The 19730-nt window shown below is 37.4% G+C and overlaps 1 protein-coding gene across 1 annotated transcript; it reads left to right on the plus strand.

Moving 5' to 3' along the window:
- The first annotated feature begins 4471 nt into the window (after positions 1-4471).
- On the plus strand, positions 4472-6635 carry LOC107787954 (xyloglucan-specific galacturonosyltransferase 1-like). Its single transcript, XM_016609577.2, has 2 exons — positions 4472-5519; positions 5728-6635. Exons 1-2 carry the CDS (start codon positions 4571-4573, stop codon positions 6504-6506), a joined length of 1728 nt encoding a protein of 575 aa, XP_016465063.1. The 5' UTR covers positions 4472-4570; the 3' UTR covers positions 6507-6635.
- Positions 6636-19730: the final 13095 nt, after the last annotated feature.

A 19730-nucleotide genomic window follows, 5' to 3' on the forward strand; every position in this document is an offset into this window, starting at 1 on the left:
AGAGATATGTGTATTCTTGACTATGAGAATGCAAATAGTGAGCAACAAGAATGAATAAGATAAAGTAAAACAAGCATAAAGGGATATCTTTCAATATGAGAAATGATTTTTGGTTATAGTGTGTTTTTCTTTCTTTCTCCCATAGCTTACAAGGATTCCCCCTTTTATAGTAGATGGTCATTACAAAAAATAATAAAATAAAGCATATAGTGGAAGGCCCATGATGACTTGTCTCTTCCTCGATTCCCGCCAAGATTCTCTCTCTTGGTGCGGTTGCAACGGCTCTTGTCTGTGAGCTCGATACTGGCTCGAACTCGTTACTGGGTCGGGCCCTTCGGTCTTGGCTCGAGTTCGACCTTCGAGATGGATGTCGCGCATTTCCGACCTCGAAACAGTGTCTTACGGATCGACTCGGTCACAGGCTCGATAAGGTTACCGAGCCGACTCCTCGAGCGACCTTCGGACTCGAGGCTCGTTAGTACTGACTTCGGAACTCACTCCCAAATTCTCATTCCGACTTTTTAACACTCAAACTCGATCGAATATAGGAAAGTCGAAATCTATTTCGACCGTATACAATCTTTTTACATGTTTGCTTAGACTGAACATATATGCATGAATGCATGACGGTCAATAATATTGATGTTAAGAAGTTACCTATTATTTCATATTATCTTTTTCCTTCTAATAAAAAAAATTAGCTTATGTATTCCGTAGCTTACTTAAGTTTACTTGCTCCAGTCTGAATCCTAGAAAATCTTTTTTGTTACAGGTGTTATGAATTCGATTTAACAGTTCTCAAAAGCTTAAAGTCTGAATCCTCATTTTTGCTAGGGCCACAAGGACTATCTTTTCCCTTCAGTTCAGCCCCTTTTAATTCAGTTGCCCTCTTTCAAATCCTTCTGGAAAACATTCGGGTAATTGTGACTTGCTTTTCTCAACAAGTTACTAATTTGAATGGACGCTTCCCCCGAACTCCAGTTCTGCTCCTATGGTTTGCTGTGCATGTTTTTTAAAATTTTGGTTAAATTACTGCTTAGAAATAAATTTATAGAAAATTCCTCATAAACTATTTTGGTTTAGATGTAGTTTCCATTTACTCTGCAGCAGTACATTCACTCTATGTCCATTATGTTATAGCTGACTAGCAGTTCCAATACTAAGTAAATTTTTGAAAACGCTATATAGAGAAGCAAAATAATAGTAGGAACATTGTTACAATATTGTATATAATATGTTAAAAAAATAAGAAAATATTTTTTATGATTAATATCTTAATTGAGAGTGATTAATTTAAGTTCGAAATCATAAGATTTATTTGAATTTGAGATGAGATATTTATTTTTAAAAATATAATAAGAAAAATCATATTTGGATGTGAGCGATAGAGTAAAAGTTTCTATTAAAATATTTTTTAATTTTTATTTGTATTATATTAAAATGAGTGTAGTGCAATAAATATTAAACTCAAACAAACTAATATTTCTTGCACTGCCAAGTTTCTTGGTTTGAATTCATGTTTAGCTTAAGGAGAAAAAAATGAAAGGTTTATTTTGTTGTTGATGTGATCGGCTATTGATGTGTAGATCGTATATATTTTAATTAAATAAACCATATAATTTGCTTTACACATAATATACACAAGGTATGTAGAGACTTTTCATCTTTATATGTATAGAAACATGTATCAATTTTAGTTGCTAAATATTTTTTGGGAATAGAGATAAGTTACCGTATTTATTAATGTGTTTTGGAGAAAAAATTATTTGGGGGAAACATTGCAAAACTGAATAAGGTTATGGTAGTCTTTTTACGGGAAACTTTACATAACTGTCACAATTTAAAAAAAATATAACAAATTCGTAGCATGAAATCCAATATTACAGTTATGGCAGGAAAATATTTATATTTGTAGCATACAATTTCATTAAAATAGGAATATTAATTATTAATCTCTAAACATAAGCAATTTGAATGAAAAGTCAATAATTCTTTGTACAAAAATCATGCTTTTTTGTCTTTATCTATTAGCGTTTCTTCTTTTTCTTCATCTTCTTAATTTTATTTTCTACCGAAGCCAATATATTTTCTAAATTTGTTCCATTCGTTTTCTTTTTAATTATCTTTCTTAAGTTTTTCTCTTCCTTCTTTTTTTCTTTCTTAACATAAAGATCTTACTTGGATAATAATGGACGTTAATATATACAAAATGTATATATAAAATATATATATATATTAAATTAACACATATAAACTATACAAAAAATATATATAAATAATACATCTTCAATTAAGATGACACTTAGACATGTGAAATATACATAAAAAATATATCTTAAATTTAATTAAGATGGCATATAAATATACAAAAAACATATATATAAAAAATACATCCTTAATTAAAATGACATTTGACATATAAAATATATTTGAAATATACATCAAAATACATCTTAAAATAAGATGGCACTTCACAAATAAATATACAAAAATTATATACATAAAAATACATTTTGAATTAAAGTGATACCTGATATACAAAGTATAAAAGACGTATAAATCAATACATCTTGAATTTAGGTGGCATTCACATATGCATCAGAATTTAAAAATGAAGTGAAGAAGATGAATGTTGGGCTTAATTTTTATAATATGCTAATAATGAAAAAAAAATACTCTTTATGAAATAAATAATAAATGATACTTTTTTAAAATAATAATTAAAAAAAGATCAAGTGTGTAAAAAATTCTTTTTTTTTTATGAGTGTGGCCATATTTGGGCCAAATTAATGTGGCCGCTAAACGGCTCTCTAAATCCTATATCTTTTAAATATTTTGGAGAAGTCAACTAAGCGAGTATCTTAAACTTTAATTTAAGAGGCAATTAATGAAACGAACCTGCATTAAACAGCATAGATTAGCGAGACAAGTGTACATGTGGGATCATGTGATGGCCATTTAATATAGTTGAAGTACAATTAATTATAAAATTACAATAGTTGACCAATTGACAATTCCCAAGTGTAAACCCCATTTTCTACTTTTTCTTTAATTTTACCACCTGTCAAATTAATCATTTCTTAACCTAATACACAGAACTTGAAAAACAAGATGTTATGTGAATATCAGAATTTCCCTAAACACAAAATTAACCGTTGCTTTTTATATTTGCCTTGTGATTTTCTCATGTATTTTTCTTTCCAGCGCCTATTGTTTTACCTCTCCACTTAGGTAGTATTTGGAAAGTTTTTTAAAATTTTTTTTATGTAGAGAATCGTGTTTAATCCAGCCTTTGACGTTACGTAGGTACTACCGACATATTCAGGACAAAAATAATTCTCATTGCCTGTCTACAAATTAATATATACGAAAATCTTTATCCCCCGCAAATTTTCTTTCGCCCGCCAAAAGTTTTGGGGATTTGTGTGTTTACTGTGATTTCTGCATTTTTATATTTCGGAGATTGGCAAATGCAATGGCTGGAGTTTACAACTATACACTACATTCAAGTGGTGAATGGTTATTAGTGACGGAGCCAGAAAGTTATGTAAGAAAATTTATAAATATACTCCATTAAAATGTCACACTTGGATTTAAAGTTGTAACCTAAAGTAATTTTTGAATCCTTTTACCACTATAATATGAATATTTCCTTATGTCAAATAGGATTCAACCGTTCATATATACCAAAAAGAACAATTTTTGCCCTCTTGGCCCAGTATAATTTTTCTACACAGGGGATTCAATCAAACACCCTTGGCTCTACATAGCTCGGCACTTGATAGTTAATAAGGGTGATGAGATAGTTGAGATTTTTCATCATTTTAACCAGTGGCGGAGCCACCTTATCCATAGGGGTGTTAGTTGACACCCCTTAGTCCGGAAAATTACACTGTGTAGTTCAATAATTTTTATTTTATATATGTAAATTTTTTAAACGTATATATTACTTACTATATCTTGATTTCCCTTCACTTTTTCGTATGTTTACTTTTTTATATTTTGACACCCCTTAGTGAAAATTCTGGCTCCGCCACTGATTTTAACTATAAGTTTTTTGTTTGAGCATTGGGAGTAAAGAATTTTTTTGCAAGAAGCGATTTGCCTCATTAGAGCGCCTACTCAACATGAATACAAGGTATTCGGACTAGTATACTTAGAATACGGAAGGGTTCAATAAAAAAGAAATACTAAAGAACAAGTCAACTTTCACTAAAGAATTTTCTCTTTTAATTCTTCTAATTCTAATCTTCTTTGCCCTTATTTGCCGGCCTACCCATCTCCCAAAAAATATAGAAATATACAATTTGTAGTAAACTATTTAAAAGAAAAGAAAGAGTCATTACCAATAAAGAAAAACAAAAAACAAAAGAGTGTAACTATGTGACTTTGACCCTTATTAGACTGGGTAGCGACTAAGATGTTTAAAAAGGGAAAATTTGCTTTAAGTTCCTTCTTAAGTATCTAAGTGCATGGATCCCATAAACGTGCCCTCAATGATGGTATCTGTCATGCTACTACGTGCTTTCATGTTCAGCCATTTTCTAAATTGAGACCAAAACAAAATATTATGTCCAGTTTTGAAGAAATTAAAAGCATACTAGAAGAGAAAGGATCAAGAAAATCCTTGTTAGCTACCAAGAAAATGACCACTTCTATTTCCAAAAAGAAAGCTAGGCTTTCCAAAAAAGAAGCTAATGAACTTGGCACCTTCTTTTATTCTATCCTAGCTAAACTTCTATGTCTTATCCCTATTGCAATCCTCTTCGTTCTTTTAATCTTCTTTTGGTCTTCTTCTACCACCATTATTTCTGGTAAAATTATCCATCTTTGCTTCCAATCCCGAAAACTCAATGATCTCTATTGCATTTCTGCTGGAACACAACCAAATCTTGAAACCCCAATTAGCTCCATTTCCAATGATAGTTTCCCATCTGTTAATGGTACTGCAACGAAATTGGTTAATGATTTGCAACAAAAATCTACACGTCTTGGCATACCGATACCACCAGGGTACCATGCTTTCAGAAATGGCCTGGTTAAAAGCGACGAGGAATTGTTAGTGGCTTATAATGATGTGGAGGATCAACTAATGGTGCATCGATCGTGGATATCAAGCCAAAACAATGCAAAATGTGATGGTAGGGGAATATATGTGTATGAATTGCCAACAAAGTTCAACAAAGATTTGGTATCTCAGTGTGCTGACATGGTTCCTTGGGTCGACCTCTGCAATTTCTTTAGCAATGATGCAATGGGTGAGCCAGTAGAAAAGCTAGGAAAAGGATGGTACCAAACTCATCAGTATTCATTGGAGTTGATATTTCACTCGAGGATTCTGAATCATCCTTGTAGAGTAATGAACAAAAGCGAAGCAGAGCTATTTTATGTGCCTTTCTATGCTGGACTTGATGTCTTGAGATGGCATTTCAAGAATGTTTCAAATGATGTCAAGGACTCTCTCGGACTAGACCTTGCAAAATGGCTCGAGTCGCAACCAACTTGGTTCAAGAGATCAGGTAAACTAGAGGCGAATCCAAAATTTAAATTTAATGGTTTCAACCTTAAATACTTAGCACTGAACTTATTTTATTAGTGAAATTATGAGTTCAAAACTTAATATTTGTTGAAATACAGTGGTTCTTTTTACATGAATATCTATGTTCCGTTTATAAAATACTGGGTTCAGTTGAACCTATAACACGTGAGCTACACTTGCCTCTGCAGGTAAAGACCATGTCTTTGTTCTTGGAAAAATATCTTGGGACTTCAGAAGATATAACAATTCCGATTGGGGAAGTAGGTTTTTGGAGCTAAACGAAATGCAGAATCCAGTAAAGCTGTTGATAGAACGACAACCATGGTATCTTAACGACATAGGAATACCTCATCCGACTTATTTCCATCCACAATCAGATGATGACATAATAACATGGCAGCTCAAAATCATTAAGGCAAATCGAAAAAGCCTTGTGAGCTTTGCTGGTGCACCACGACCTGATGCACCAGAAAGCATTAGGTCGATCTTGATCAACCAATGCATTTCAATAGAAACTGGTGAATGCAGATTCTTGAATTGTAGTTCGGGTGCATGTGATCAACCCGAGTCTATCATTGAGCTGTTCATGGAATCTGAATTCTGTTTACAGCCTCCAGGTGATAGCCCGACAAGAAAATCAGTATTTGATTCTCTGATATCAGGTTGCATTCCGGTAATATTTGATCCATTTACAGCATACTATCAATATCCTTGGCATTTACCAGAAGATTATAAAAAGTATTCAGTTTTCATAGATCAAGAAGATGTGAGAAATATGAAAGTCAATGTTGTGGAGAGGCTTATGAAAATTCCTGCAGGGGAAAGAGAGAAAATGAGAAGATACATAATTTATGAATTATTACCTGGATTGGTGTACGGAGATCCAAAATCTAAGCTGGAGAAATTCCAAGATGCATTTTCTTTAACAATGAATAATCTGCTTGAAAGGTTGACCAGATTGGAATAATGACAAAACTATTTTTGTTAGTTTTGTTGTTTCAGTTTAGTCACATGTGTATCTTACTTCTGTACCAGGAAACCGAGGAGAATTTTAGTCTCCAAGGGGAATACAACTTCTAATCATTTTACATGCTCACCACTTCTTACTCAAAGTACTTCCTTTTTTTTCTTCTTTAAAATTAAACTCCAAATAGTAGATGCACTTAATGCACAAATATTTATTAAGTATACTAATTTAATTTCTCCAGCTCGTCTTCTTTTCCTTCCTTTTGCTTTTCAATTTTATAATACTGGTGATTTTTTATTTTTTTTTGTGTGTGTGGGGGTTTGGGGTGGGCGTGGGGGGTGGGGGTGGGGGGAGGGGAGGAGGAAGGATCTTCTAACTTGTAGGTAGATACAAATAAGAGGAAATAACTAAAGATCATTCCATAAGTTAAAACAACGGCATCATATGCATAAACCCTGTTATTATAGGATGGATCTCATAGTGATTTAGGTTCACTCTTAGCCAAGTTTAATCATCAATACACACACAATCTGGAAACAAAAAAAGAAAATGAAAAGTAAATTTTAAAGAAAACTCATGTTTAGTACAGTGCCGGCGGGAAGCCAAGGCCCCCCCGGAATTGAAGGCCCCAAAATTTTCAAATTATATATTAGTATTATATATTAGAAAATCTATATCTATATATTATTAAAAGAAGAGAAGAAAGCCTCCACGTTAAGCCAAGTGACAACCTCACAATAGGCTGCTTGGCAATTTAGGACAACGTTAGTTATGTTAGGTAATAATTAATTTTTTTTAATTTAAATTTTAAAAAATTTAAATTATGCATTATGTGTTGTTAATAATTAGTTACTTTCTTTGAGTTAATGGATTTAGAGTTTTAAAATTATTCTAAAATAAAAACGAAAATAATAAGAAGAAAAAAACTGTCAATTCTGTAACGACCCGGACGGTCGTTTTGAGTATTACAACCCCGCTTCCCCATTTTTTGCTCAAATTATACTTTATAGTTGTTATGTGACTTGCCAGGGTAATTGGTTCGGATCCGGTGAGGTTTTGGAATGAATTGGAACACTTAGTTCTAAGGTTTAAAGCTTAAATTAAAATAGTGACCGGATGTCGACTTATGTGTAAACGACCCCGAAATAGAGTTTTGATCGGGGGTTGACTTTTTGATATCGGGGTCAGAATCTGATTCTGGAAATTGAAATAGGTCCGTAATGTGAAATGTGACTTGTGTACAAAATTTGAAGTCATTCCGGATTGATTTGATATGTTTCGGCACAAGACATAGAATTTGAAAGTTCAAAGTTCATAGATTTTGATTTGAGGTGCGATTCGTCATTTTGATATTGTTTGATACGATTTGAGGCCTCTAGTAGGTCTGTGTTATATTATGAAATTTGTTGGTATGTTCGGAAGGGGTCCCAAGGGTCTCGGGGTGAGTTTCGGATGCTTAACGGATCGAATTCGGATTTGGAGGAGGAGCTGAAGCAGCTGGGCTGCTGGTATGATCGCACCTGCGCGCAAAAGGGCCGCAGGTGCGAGCTCGCGGATGCGAGGAATTAGTCGCGGAAGCAGAAAATGCATGGGCTGGTCAGGTACCGCGGGTACAAAAATTTTTGCCGTGGGTGCGAAGACCGCAGGCGCGAAGAAATCATCGCGGGTGCGAAGACCGCAGGCGTGAAGAAATCATCGCGGGTGCGAAGACCGCAGACGCGAAAAAATCATCGCGGGTGCGAAGACCGTAGGTACGAAGAAATCACTGCGGGTGCGAAAATCGCAGGCGCGATGAAATCACCGTGGGTGCGAAGACCGCAGCTGCGAAGAAATCACCGCGGATGCGAAAATCCTAGACATAATGTTAAAAACAGAGGGGGTTCCGAGTTTTGCCATTTTTGGACCTTCAAACACGGTTTTTGGAGCGATTTTGAGAGAGAATTCAAGGAAAACTTGAGGTAAGTCACTTGTGATCATTTCTACTCCATAATATTGAATTATCATCGAATAATCCCACTAGATTACATGTTTTTGAGGTGTAAATCGGGGGTTTGAACGTAGAGATTTGAAAATAAGATTTGAAAATTTGGAGGTCGAGTTGAGGTCGGATTTTGGTAAAATTAGTATGGTTAGACTCGTGGTTGAATGAGATTCCGGATTTTATAACTTTTATCGTATTTCAAGACGTGGGCCCCACAGGTGATTTTTGGGGCGTAATTCCAGATTTTTAGAAAATATTAGTATTTTGATATGGAATTAATTCCTATAATTTTTGTGGGCTGAATCAAATTAATTGTGACTAAATTCAAGCCATTTGGAAGTTGATACGCAGATAATGGAATTTCCGTAGCATTGCTTAACTTGCTCGACATTGAATTCTACTTATTCGAGGTAAGTAACTCTTCTAATCTTGGAGTTTGATGGTATGGACCCTGAATATATGTATTTTGTGAATTGTTGGGAGGTGACGCACATGCTAGGTGACGGACGTATGGGCATGCACTATAGAAATTGTGACATAATTGGTTATGTGAAATTTTGTAGTTAAATAATCTTGGCATTCTCCATGCGATTTTATGTGTTAAAGAAATTGAGCTAAAAAGCATATTAAAATTATGTTGAGGCCAAGTGCCAGTATTTGGGGACCCACGGAGGTCATATTGTTATGAATTATTTATTTTAAATTAAAAATTCATACTCAGTCATATTCATTTCATTACATATCATATCTCAGTCTTTGTTGTTATTCATTGATACATCATATCATCATTTTGGGCTATTTTCATGATATTGTGAGCCCAAGAGACTGGAGAGATTGATGACTGATTGAGGTCGAGGGCCTGATTGTAAGGATTATTATGGGATCGGGCTGCACGCCGCAGCAGGCCATGTTGGCTATATATATATTATTACTATTATATGGATCGGGGCTGCCCGCCAGCAGCAGGCCTTATTGGCTTATTATGGCACGTGAGTTGTCCGTACGGATTCTGATATGATATTATAGCACGTGAGTTGTCCGTGCAGATTATAGCGCTTGGGTTTAAGGAGCCCCTCCGGAGTCTGTACACACCCCAAGTGAGCGCAGGTACCTACTGAGTGCGAGTGTCGAGTGATGAGTGACTGGGAGGCATGAGTGATTGTGAGGTATGCCCGATGGGCTGTTTACGAGTGATTGTGATGTATGCCCGAGGGGCTATTTACGAGTGATTGTGAGGTAAGTCCGAGGGGTTATTTATGATTTTATCACTGAGTTGTATCGCATTGGCATTCTCACATGACATACAGGTATAGAGATGTATTTTCCTCATGCTGTACAACATCACATCATTCATGATTTCCCACACATTTTTTTACAGATGGGCATAGTGATGCATTTGTTTTACACGGGTTATCCGGAAGAAAAATAAAACATCTTATTTATTATTGAAAAGATTTTTGGGAGAAATTATTGTTTTCAAACTATCCATATTTTTTGGCAACTTCGGTAAACGATTTGGGTTTTCACTAATGTATTTGAAAGGAAGAACTATTATTTTTGAAATCATGATTTGGCCGAGCATTTTATCTTTGAGTTACTTCTGGTATTATTTGCTTTATGTTGTTGTGGCCTATTGGTTGTGGACCCGACCTTAGTAGAAGCTCGTCACTACTTTCAACCTACGGCTAGGTTTGTTACTTACTCAGTACATGGGGTCGGTTGTACTGATACTATATTTCTGCACATTTCATGCAGATGTTGGCTGTTGTTGTTGCTGTGCTCGATGGTTGCGGGATTTGAAGATGTACCTGCATTCCTGTTATAGCTGCCTCTTGTTCAGGGTAGCCTTAGATTTATAAAAGCTTTGTTTAAGTATTATTCAAACAGACTATGTATTTATTTCATTTCCGCTTTGTATACTCTATTCTTAGGAGCTCATGATTTGTACTACCAGTTCTTGGGGATTGTACAAGATTAAGACCTTTATTCACTTAAATTGCTTTAATAATTATTATTGAAATTTGTCAGTTGGTAATTGGCTTACCTAACGGGTTGGGTTAAGTGCCATCACGACTAGTTAGATTTTGGGTCGTGACAAGGTGGTATTAGAGCTCTAGGTTCATAGGTTCTACAAGTCACGAGCAAGTGTCTAGTAGAGTCTTGCAGATCGGTATGATGACGTCCATACTTATCTTCGAGAGGCTACGAGGCATTTAGGATATATACTTCCCATATTTCTTTCTTTATCATGATTTAGCTTGAGACATAAACTCTTTGAATTCCTTCCACGTATTCGTATGCGCGCATGAGCGCTCGGTATCAGTTGTGCATCGCCGGCTTATGATTTTTATGAACAAGGTTCAAGATGTGTATTCTGTGTTTTGGTGATGGGCCAGTTTGGAGAACTTGAGGCCAGGTTTAGACCGCAACTTAAGCTCGGTAACTTCAGTTATAACTTGTACATTTGGACTCATTTGTCTGGTAATGTCCCTACAAGTGGAATTTGTGGATCGATGAGCGGTGTAATAGCCTTGTGATGAGTACGATGTAACTGCGGGATGTGTTAAGAGGCAGCGAATGTGACGAGAAGTATTTCCGTAAATGTAAAGGAAAGGCCATTGGGTGCTTGATTTTCGTTTTGATGTGACGTACAGTCTCGAGTATGAATATTTTGGAGGATCTTTTACATTGTTAAATTTTGGGACAAATTAAATTCTCATGTCTGGTTAATGAGTTTGGACTCAAATAGACTAAGTGATTGAATAGTAATTATGACTGCGAAAAGATATAACAAGATGCCAATTTGAGGCTAAGGAGGTGGGTTATCTTCTGAGAGTAATCTACGTAGGTATGTTCCTCATATGTGAGTGGAGAGTTTCTTTTCTGCCAACATGGCGTATGTGTGAAGATTTGAATTTGAATCTGGCTGAGAAAGTTTACTTGAGTGTCAAGAGAATGATTGCAAGCTTAGCGGCTGATTTGGGGGATTTTTATGGTTGGCGTTGCATGAGTTTGAAAAGAAGTTTCGTTGAACTGATTATGGCATTATGACAGTAATAGAGTATTGGTATTGTTAGTTATGGAATGTTTTAATCTATAGCTTTAATCCTAGTGGGGGAGCCTTCTATTGATAATTCAATTTCATAGTTATATGTAAAGGTTTAGTTTTGGGCTGAGGCATACTGGTGGGTTAGTTATGACTTGCAGAAGCTGAGATCGAGGATGACTCGAATAAGAAAATTCCTGGATACGGGTTATATTGCACTTATGAGTATATGAAAATTGTGGGATGAGTGAGTTATTATTTGTGAATGATGTAGTGCGCACGGAGTATGAATTTGATAGGTGGTATTAAAGTAGAGTTACTTCTTTGAGTGTTGTTGTGCTAATGGGGCACGTGTCTTTTGGCCCATTTGGGCGGTGTAAGGTGGATTTGGAAAAAGGGAGTGACTCTCGAGAAAGTTCTAATGGATTCGAGATTAATATGTAACAATTGAGAATTTTTGGCGGAGTTGTTTATGGCAAATCTAAGATTTAAGTTGGATGGTATCAAGACTTGTGGTATTTTTGTATATCATTATGGATTTTATATTTCGATATCAGGAAGGTGAATGAAACGTCCTTAGACTCAAATAAGGTATTTTCAGAGTGGGTATTTCGGTTGTGGTATTTATAGAAGTAACTATGATGTGGTGAGACTCTACAGATATTTTGGTGGCAATATTCTTGGGTTTGGTGACCTACGTGGTTTGGTCGAGTTAGAAGAATTTAGTTCTAATAGATTGGTTATGTGAAAATGGCTTTCAAAGTGTTCTTGATGGTTTCTACCATGGATTGAACCGGATATTATCTACTGATGTGAGAAACGTGTTGCGTATTGTGATTTTCTCCTGGAAGGAAGCAAGAGGAAGGTTTCTATCTAACCAGGTGTGTAATCTGCTGGTGACTCAGAGTTGATAATGAGATTCTTGTACTTATCACATGATGGCATAATGAATGTGGTGTGTTGTGCGGGATTAGGATTTATATGTACAAGGTGGCAGTTCAGTCTTGAAGGAAGGTAACGAAGTTTGGGCAGAATGGTCATGAATTCTCAGACAACATGTGTCACGACCCGAAATTTCCTTCTTCGGACCGTGATGGCGCCTAACATTTTACTTGCTAGGCAAGCCAATGTTAGAATGATATTAACCAATTTTTAAATTATTAATAATCAAGAAAACAAATGGGGAAGCAAAGTTTAAAATATAGTGAAATAATTCATAAAAACAACGGTGTCTAAATACCATCCCAGAATTGGTGTCACAAGTGCACGAGCTTCTAGAATAATACAAATAAAGGTTTGAATAAAATAAAATTGTCTGAAAATAAACACACAGCTAAAGTAAAATAGACGGGGACTTCAGAACTACGGACGCCATGCGGTTATACCTCAAGTCTCCTCTGAATAGCTGAAATCCGAGCAAGTCTATGGCACGCCGCTAGGACCAACTCCGAAATCTGCACAAGAAGTGCAGAGTATAGTATCAGTACAACCGACCCCATGTACTAGTAAGTGCTGAGCCTAACCTCGACGAAGTAGTGACGAGGCTAAGGCGGATCACTTACATTCCATGTACGCAATATTAGTAACAACAACAATTAGAAGAAATAAATTAGGTAACTCATTTATAATAATTTAAGCCAACTCAGCAGCCACAACCAATTATCATTTCCATCAATTCTGTTGTAGCGTGCAACCCGCTCTCACAATGTATTCACATTCAATTCTGTTGCAGCGTGAAACCCGCTCTCACAATTTATTCACATTCGGTTCTGTTGCAGCGTGCAAACTGCTCTCACAATATTTGCACATTCAGTTCTGTTGCGGCGTGCAACTCGCTCTTCCAATATATTCATTTTAATTTAGTCTGTTGCGGCGTGCAACCCGATCTCTTAATATATAAATATGTATGTCGACTTTTAAATAAGTTTGTTGCGGCGTGAAACCCGATCATCCAATATGGACTTTTAATAAGTCTGTTGCGGCGTGCAACCCGATCCTCCAATATGGACTTTTTAATAAGTCTGTTGCGGCGTGCAACCCGATCCTCCAATATGGACTTTTTAAAAAGTCTGTTGCGGCGTGCAACCCGATCCTCCAATATATTCATTATAATTAATTATGTTGCGGCGTGCAACCCGCTCCTCCAATATTTTCATTTACCAATTCTTATAGAAGTAATTTCCCCAATAAATGCAATAATTAATATAAAATTATAAGACAACAAACATACAATAATTATGATTTAATTATGAAACAAACAAAGGCAAATATCAAATTATTATGAAAATCAGGGAGAAAATATGCAGTTTAATATTTAATATACTAAATGTCAAATAACAATTAAGACACATAATTCAAATAACATGTAACAATTAATGCAAGAATTCAAGAATTAATATTTGACAATGAATAGGAGAGAAACAATCATTATAACAATTAATTCATAATTTAAAATAATTTATGATTTTTCAAGTAAATATGCAAATAATTAATTTGACGACGTATAGACACTCGTCACCTCGCCTATACATCGTTCACATGTATTTCACATAACAAATAATTTAAGGGTTCTATTCCCTCAAGTCAAGGTTAACCACGACACTTACCTCGCTTTGCAAATTTTAATTAATTACTCAACCACAGCTTTTCCTTTTAAATTTGTCTCCGAAAGCTTCAAATCTATTCACAAATAATTCAATATACTCAATACGAATCATAGGAATTAATTCCATATGAATTTACAAATTTTCCAGATAAAAATCCAAAATTCATTTAAATATTCGACAGTAGGACCCACATCTCAAATCTCGAAAACACTTACGAAATCCTAACACCCATTCCGAGATGAGTCTAACCATACAAAAATTATCCAATTCCGATGTCAAATGGACCATCAAATCTAAATTTTTCGTTTTTGCAAAATTTTACAAAAATTCCAATTTCTTCTGTCTAAATCCGAAATAAATGATGAATATAGACTTAGATCTATGAAATACAATCACTATATGATAAAGAACACTTACCCAGTTCGAAATCGTGAAAAACTCCTTAGAAATCTCCCCTAAGACGAGTTATAATTGAGGGTTTGTGAAAAATGGGAAAAATCCCGTTTTGGTTATGTTTTAAGTCACATGCGTCCGGCCTTCTTCGCGTTCGCGAAGGGCCTGTCGTGTTTGCTATGAATAGCGGCCCGTGGCTTTCGCGTTCGCGAGTCCTCCTTCGCGTTCGCGAAGGCTTTTTCCCCATGGCCTTCGCGTTCGCCTGCCAGTGCTCGCGTTCGCGTAGAAGGACAACTGACCCCTCCCCAGGCCTCTAAAGCTTCGCATTCGCGTTGAGCTGGTCGTGTTCGCGAAGGGTAAAGTCCCCATAGCTTCGCGTTCGCGAAGAAGGAAATTTCAGTCAGCCCATTTTGCTCTTCGCGTTCACCAGAGTACATTCGCGAACGCGATAAAGGAAATACCAGAAGCCTGAAGTTGCAGAAAAACCAGATTTTCTAAGTTCAAAATCATCCCGTATCCTATCCAAAACTCACCCGAGCCCTCGGGGCTCCAAACCAAACATGCACACAAGTCTTAAAATATCATACGAACTTGCTCGCATGATCAAATCGCCAAAATAATACCTAAAACTACGAATCAGACACCAATTCAAAGGAAATTTTCAAGAAAACTTTTTAAATCTTATATTTTTACAACCGGACGTCCGAATCATGTCAAATCAACTCCGATTCTCACCAAATTTGGCAGACAAGTCATAAATATTATAGTGGCCTATACCTGGCTCCGAAACTAAAATACGGACCCGAGGTCAATAAATCCAATATCAGTAATTTCTTAAAAATCATTAAGCTTTCAAGCTTTAAATATTTAATCAAAATTCCATATCTCGAGCTAGGGACCTCGAAATTCGATTCCGGGCATACGCCCAGGTCCCAAATCACGATACGGACCTACAGAAATTGTCAAATCACCGATCCGGGTCTGTTTTCTCAAAATGTTGACCAAAGTCAACTTAATTGAGTTTTAAAGCTCTATTTCACATTTTAATCCATTTTTCATATAAAAACTTTCCGAAAAATTGTACGGACTACGCATGCAAGTCGAGGAATGATAAATGGTGCTTTTTTGAGGTCTTAAAACACATAATTACTTTTTAAATTTAAAGATGATATTTTGGGTCATCACATTCTCCACATCTAAAACAAACGTTCGTCCTCGAACGGAGTTAGAAAAAGTACCTGAGCTGGAGAAAAGGTGTGGATATTTACTCCGCATGTCCAACTCGGACTCCCAAGTAGATGCCTCTACCTGCTGACCTCTCCATTGCACCCGAACTGAAGGATAACTCTTAGACCTCAACTGTCGGACTTGCCGGGCTAGAATAGCCACCGGCTCCTCTTCGTAAGTCAAATCTTTGGCCAATTGGACTGAGCTGAAATCTAACACATGAGACGGATCGCCATGATATTTTCGGAGCATAGACACATGGAAAACCGGATCAACCGCTGATAAACTAGGTGGTAATGCAAGCCTATAGGCTACTTCACCCACCCTTTCAAGAATTTCAAAGGGTCTGATATACCTAGGGCTCAACTTGCCCTTCTTTCCGAACCTCATTACACCTTTCATAGATGAAATCCGGAGCAATATTCTTTCTCCAACCATGAATGCAATATCACGAACTTTACGGTCGGCATAACTCTTTTGCCTAGACTGAGTTGTGCGAAGTCGATCCTGAATAATCTTGACCTTATCCAAGGCATCCTGTACCAAATCGGTACCCAACAACCGAGCCTCTCCCGGTTCAAACCAACCAACTGGCGATCGACATTGCCTTCCGTATAATGCCTCATATGGAGCCATCTGAATGCTCGACTGGTAGCTATGATTATAAGAAAACTCTGCAAGTGGCAAGAAATGATCCCAAGAACCTCCAAAGTCTATAACACAAGCGTGGAGCATATCTTCCAATATCTGAATAGTGCGCTCTGACTGTCCGTCTGTCTGTGGATGAAATGTTGTACTCAACTCCACCTGCGTGCCTAACTCATGCTGTACAACCCTCCAGAAATGTGAGGTAAACTGCGTACCTTGATCTGAAATAATAGACACGGGCACACCGTGAAGGCGGACAATCTCACGAATGTAAATTTTAGGTAACCTTTCTGAAGAATAGGTAACTGCCACTGGAATGAAATGTGCTGACTTGGTCAACCTGTCCACAATAACCCAAACTACATCAAATTTTCTCTGAGTCCGTGGGAGCCCAACAACAAAATCCATAGTGATACGCTCCCACTTCCACTCAGGAATTTCTAACTTCTGAAGCAAGCCACTAGGTCTCTGATGCTCGTACTTAACTTGCTGACAATTCAGACACCGAGCTACATAAGCAACTATATCCTTTTTCATTCTCCTCCACCAATAATGTTGCCGCAAATCTTGATACATTTTTTTATTTAATGAAAGTTATTTAAAAGGAGAAAATGGAAAGTTTCGATTGGCAAGATGTGCATATTACTTATGATTCAGAACTGAGGCCGAGGTCCTCGTATTTTAAAATAAATTGATATGTTTAAACCGGGCTATGAGCTGCGGTGGAAGTAACAACACATAATGAACCTCACACCGACAGGGCATATAATTCACGATTTGTAATTAATTATCCAGAAATACATCAAAACATACCGAAATAAGTACCAGAAAGGCACCCTTACTCTCACAGATCTTATTAGAGTCCATCATGGAATGATAGGTGTAGTTATCTCCATAAAACCTTCCAACAGAATTAAACACATAAGTAGATTATAGAATTACGAAGCTCACTCATAAGTGAAGCACAATAAGAGGACTCGTCTTGATACTCAGAACCGAATCAAGTTAAGGAAATTATTCCTTTATTTTAAATCGAGGTCATACCTATAATGACACTATCTGATGTAACGACCTCCACCATACCATAAAATAAATATAACAACGGTTGGGTCTCCACCTCTAGGACGCGTTCTACCCGCCTGTCCTCCACCCTTAATTGATCGTGTGGGTGGTGTAGTAACTCCAATGGGGTATGTAGCCTGAGTGCTTTCATGAAATATGCCTCTCCCAAGTTTGGAATAATTGTCTCATGATGTGCCTAGTATCGCCGTATTCATAACAACCCCTTTGCGGGTTTGGCTGCTCATGGCCTCCCGAATAAAGAGTTATACCTCATGTCCCCTTCGATCCCATAAAATTTAATCTCCAGGATGTTCCCGGTGGTGTTTACGGCTAACGTTATTTCGCCCTTAGTGGTCTCCCATGCCATGTTGAATTCGTTCAGAATTCGAATTTCAGGCACGATTTGATCTTGTAGACCGAGCTGCTCCATGGCCCTTGATCGAATGATGTTGGCTGAGCTACCTGGATCAATTCACACATGTTTAACCCGAATTTTATTTACGAGTACTGATATTACCAGTGCATTATTGTGGGGTTGTACGATCCCTTCAACATCCTCGTCGTTGAAAGATAAAGTTTCATCTGTTATATAGTCTCGAGTTCGTTTCTCCCTAGTGATGGATACTTTGGTGCGTTTCAACATCGGCCCCTATGGGATATCAACCCCTCTGATGATCATGTTAATAAAGTGTTGAGGTTCTTCTTGTTCTGCATATTTGTTAAAACCCCTGTTCCTGAAATGATTCTTGGGTCGGTCGCTCAAGTACTCCCGAAGGTGCCTATTGTTGAATAGACGGGCCACTTCATCTCTCAACTATTGACAATCTTTCGTTTTGTGCCCGTGAGTGCCATGATATTTACACATCTGGTTAGGATCCCTTTGGATTGTATCGGACTATAGAGGTCGGGGCCATTTGGTATCTTTGATGCACCCGATAGCTGATACAATGGCGGCATCATCGACATTGAATTTATATTCCGATAGCCTCGGTGCATCTTTGGACATGTCGAAGCCATTTTTGGTCATAAGTCTCCGACTGCTTGACCTCGATCATTTCTCCTTTATTTTCTCATGGAGTTTCGTCTGGACCCGCTGCTTCTCTCATCTCCGTTATATGGCTGATACTGATCCCTGTTTGGCCTCTGTTCGCGATCAATATCTCTCTTGACTCTATTGAGGGTTCTGACGGGATAGACAGACCCCGAAGGGGCCCCGAGTTGTTCATCTTCGACTCTGATATTCGATTGATATTGGCTATTCATGTCGGCCCATGTAATTCTGTTAAGTTCTGCTTCAGCTGCTGTGAAGACACTAAGCTTCGAATATTAAGTCCTGAGTGAAAGCCTTGAACAACCCAATCATCAGTGACTGGCGGCAGATCCATTCGTTCCATTTGAAACTGGGACACGAACTCTCTAAGCATCTCGTTATCCTTCTATTTGACTTTGAAAATGTTTGATTTCCTAATCTCTACCTTGATGGCACCTGCGTGTGCTTTTACGAAATAATCTGCAAGCATAGTAAATGAGTCAATAGAATTAGGAGGTAAATTGTGATACCATATCATAGCTCCCTTCGACAGGGTCTCCCCAAATTTTTTCAACAGAACAGACTCGATCTCACCGTCCTCTTGGTCGTTCCTTTTGATAGCACATATATAAGAGGTTACATGCTTATTTGGGTCAGTCGTTCCGTTATACTTGTGTATTTCAGGCATACCGAACTTCTTGGGGATCAGCTTCAGAGCCGTGCTTGGTGAAAAAAGTTTTTGCACGAACTTTCTGGAATCCAGGACCTTCAATATCGGAGGTGCTCCTGGGATTTGGTCTACCCTCGAATTTTAGGTTTCCACCTTTTTGTCGTTAGCCTCGATCTTCTTCTCCCCTCATTCTATTCATTGTGTCACCTCCTCGAGCACTTTTATGATCTCGGGGTTAGAACCCGATTTGTATTCGCGCGACCTTTCTATGATCGGTTGAACCCTGTAGGTGACTTCCCGGGGAGGATCGGGCTCAACCCTGCTTGGTGCACGGATTTGGTTATCTAACTAAGCTATCGCCGCATGTTGAGCCTGCAACATTTCGAAGATCACTCGTAGACTTATCTCGTCACCTTCAACGTTTTAGGTGCTTCGAGTTGCCGATCGGGCTCCACCACGAATGCTATTTTCGGGGTCGGTAGGCAAGTTTTCATCGATAGCCACATGCGAATTAGCGTCAATCGGATCTGCGATCGGAATTCCAGCAGGATCAGTAGGTGG

This window comes from Nicotiana tabacum, chromosome 15 (assembly GCF_000715075.1).
Source record: "Nicotiana tabacum cultivar K326 chromosome 15, ASM71507v2, whole genome shotgun sequence".
NCBI lineage: Eukaryota > Viridiplantae > Streptophyta > Magnoliopsida > Solanales > Solanaceae > Nicotiana > Nicotiana tabacum.

Coding starts and splice junctions, on each gene's coding strand:
- LOC107787954 (XM_016609577.2), top strand. CDS start 4,571: ATGTCCAGTTTTGAAGAAATTAAAAGCATACTAGAAGAGAAAGGATCA. Junction 5,520..5,727: donor AACTTGGTTCAAGAGATCAG/GTAAACTAGAGG, acceptor TTGCCTCTGCAG/GTAAAGACCATGTCTTTGTT.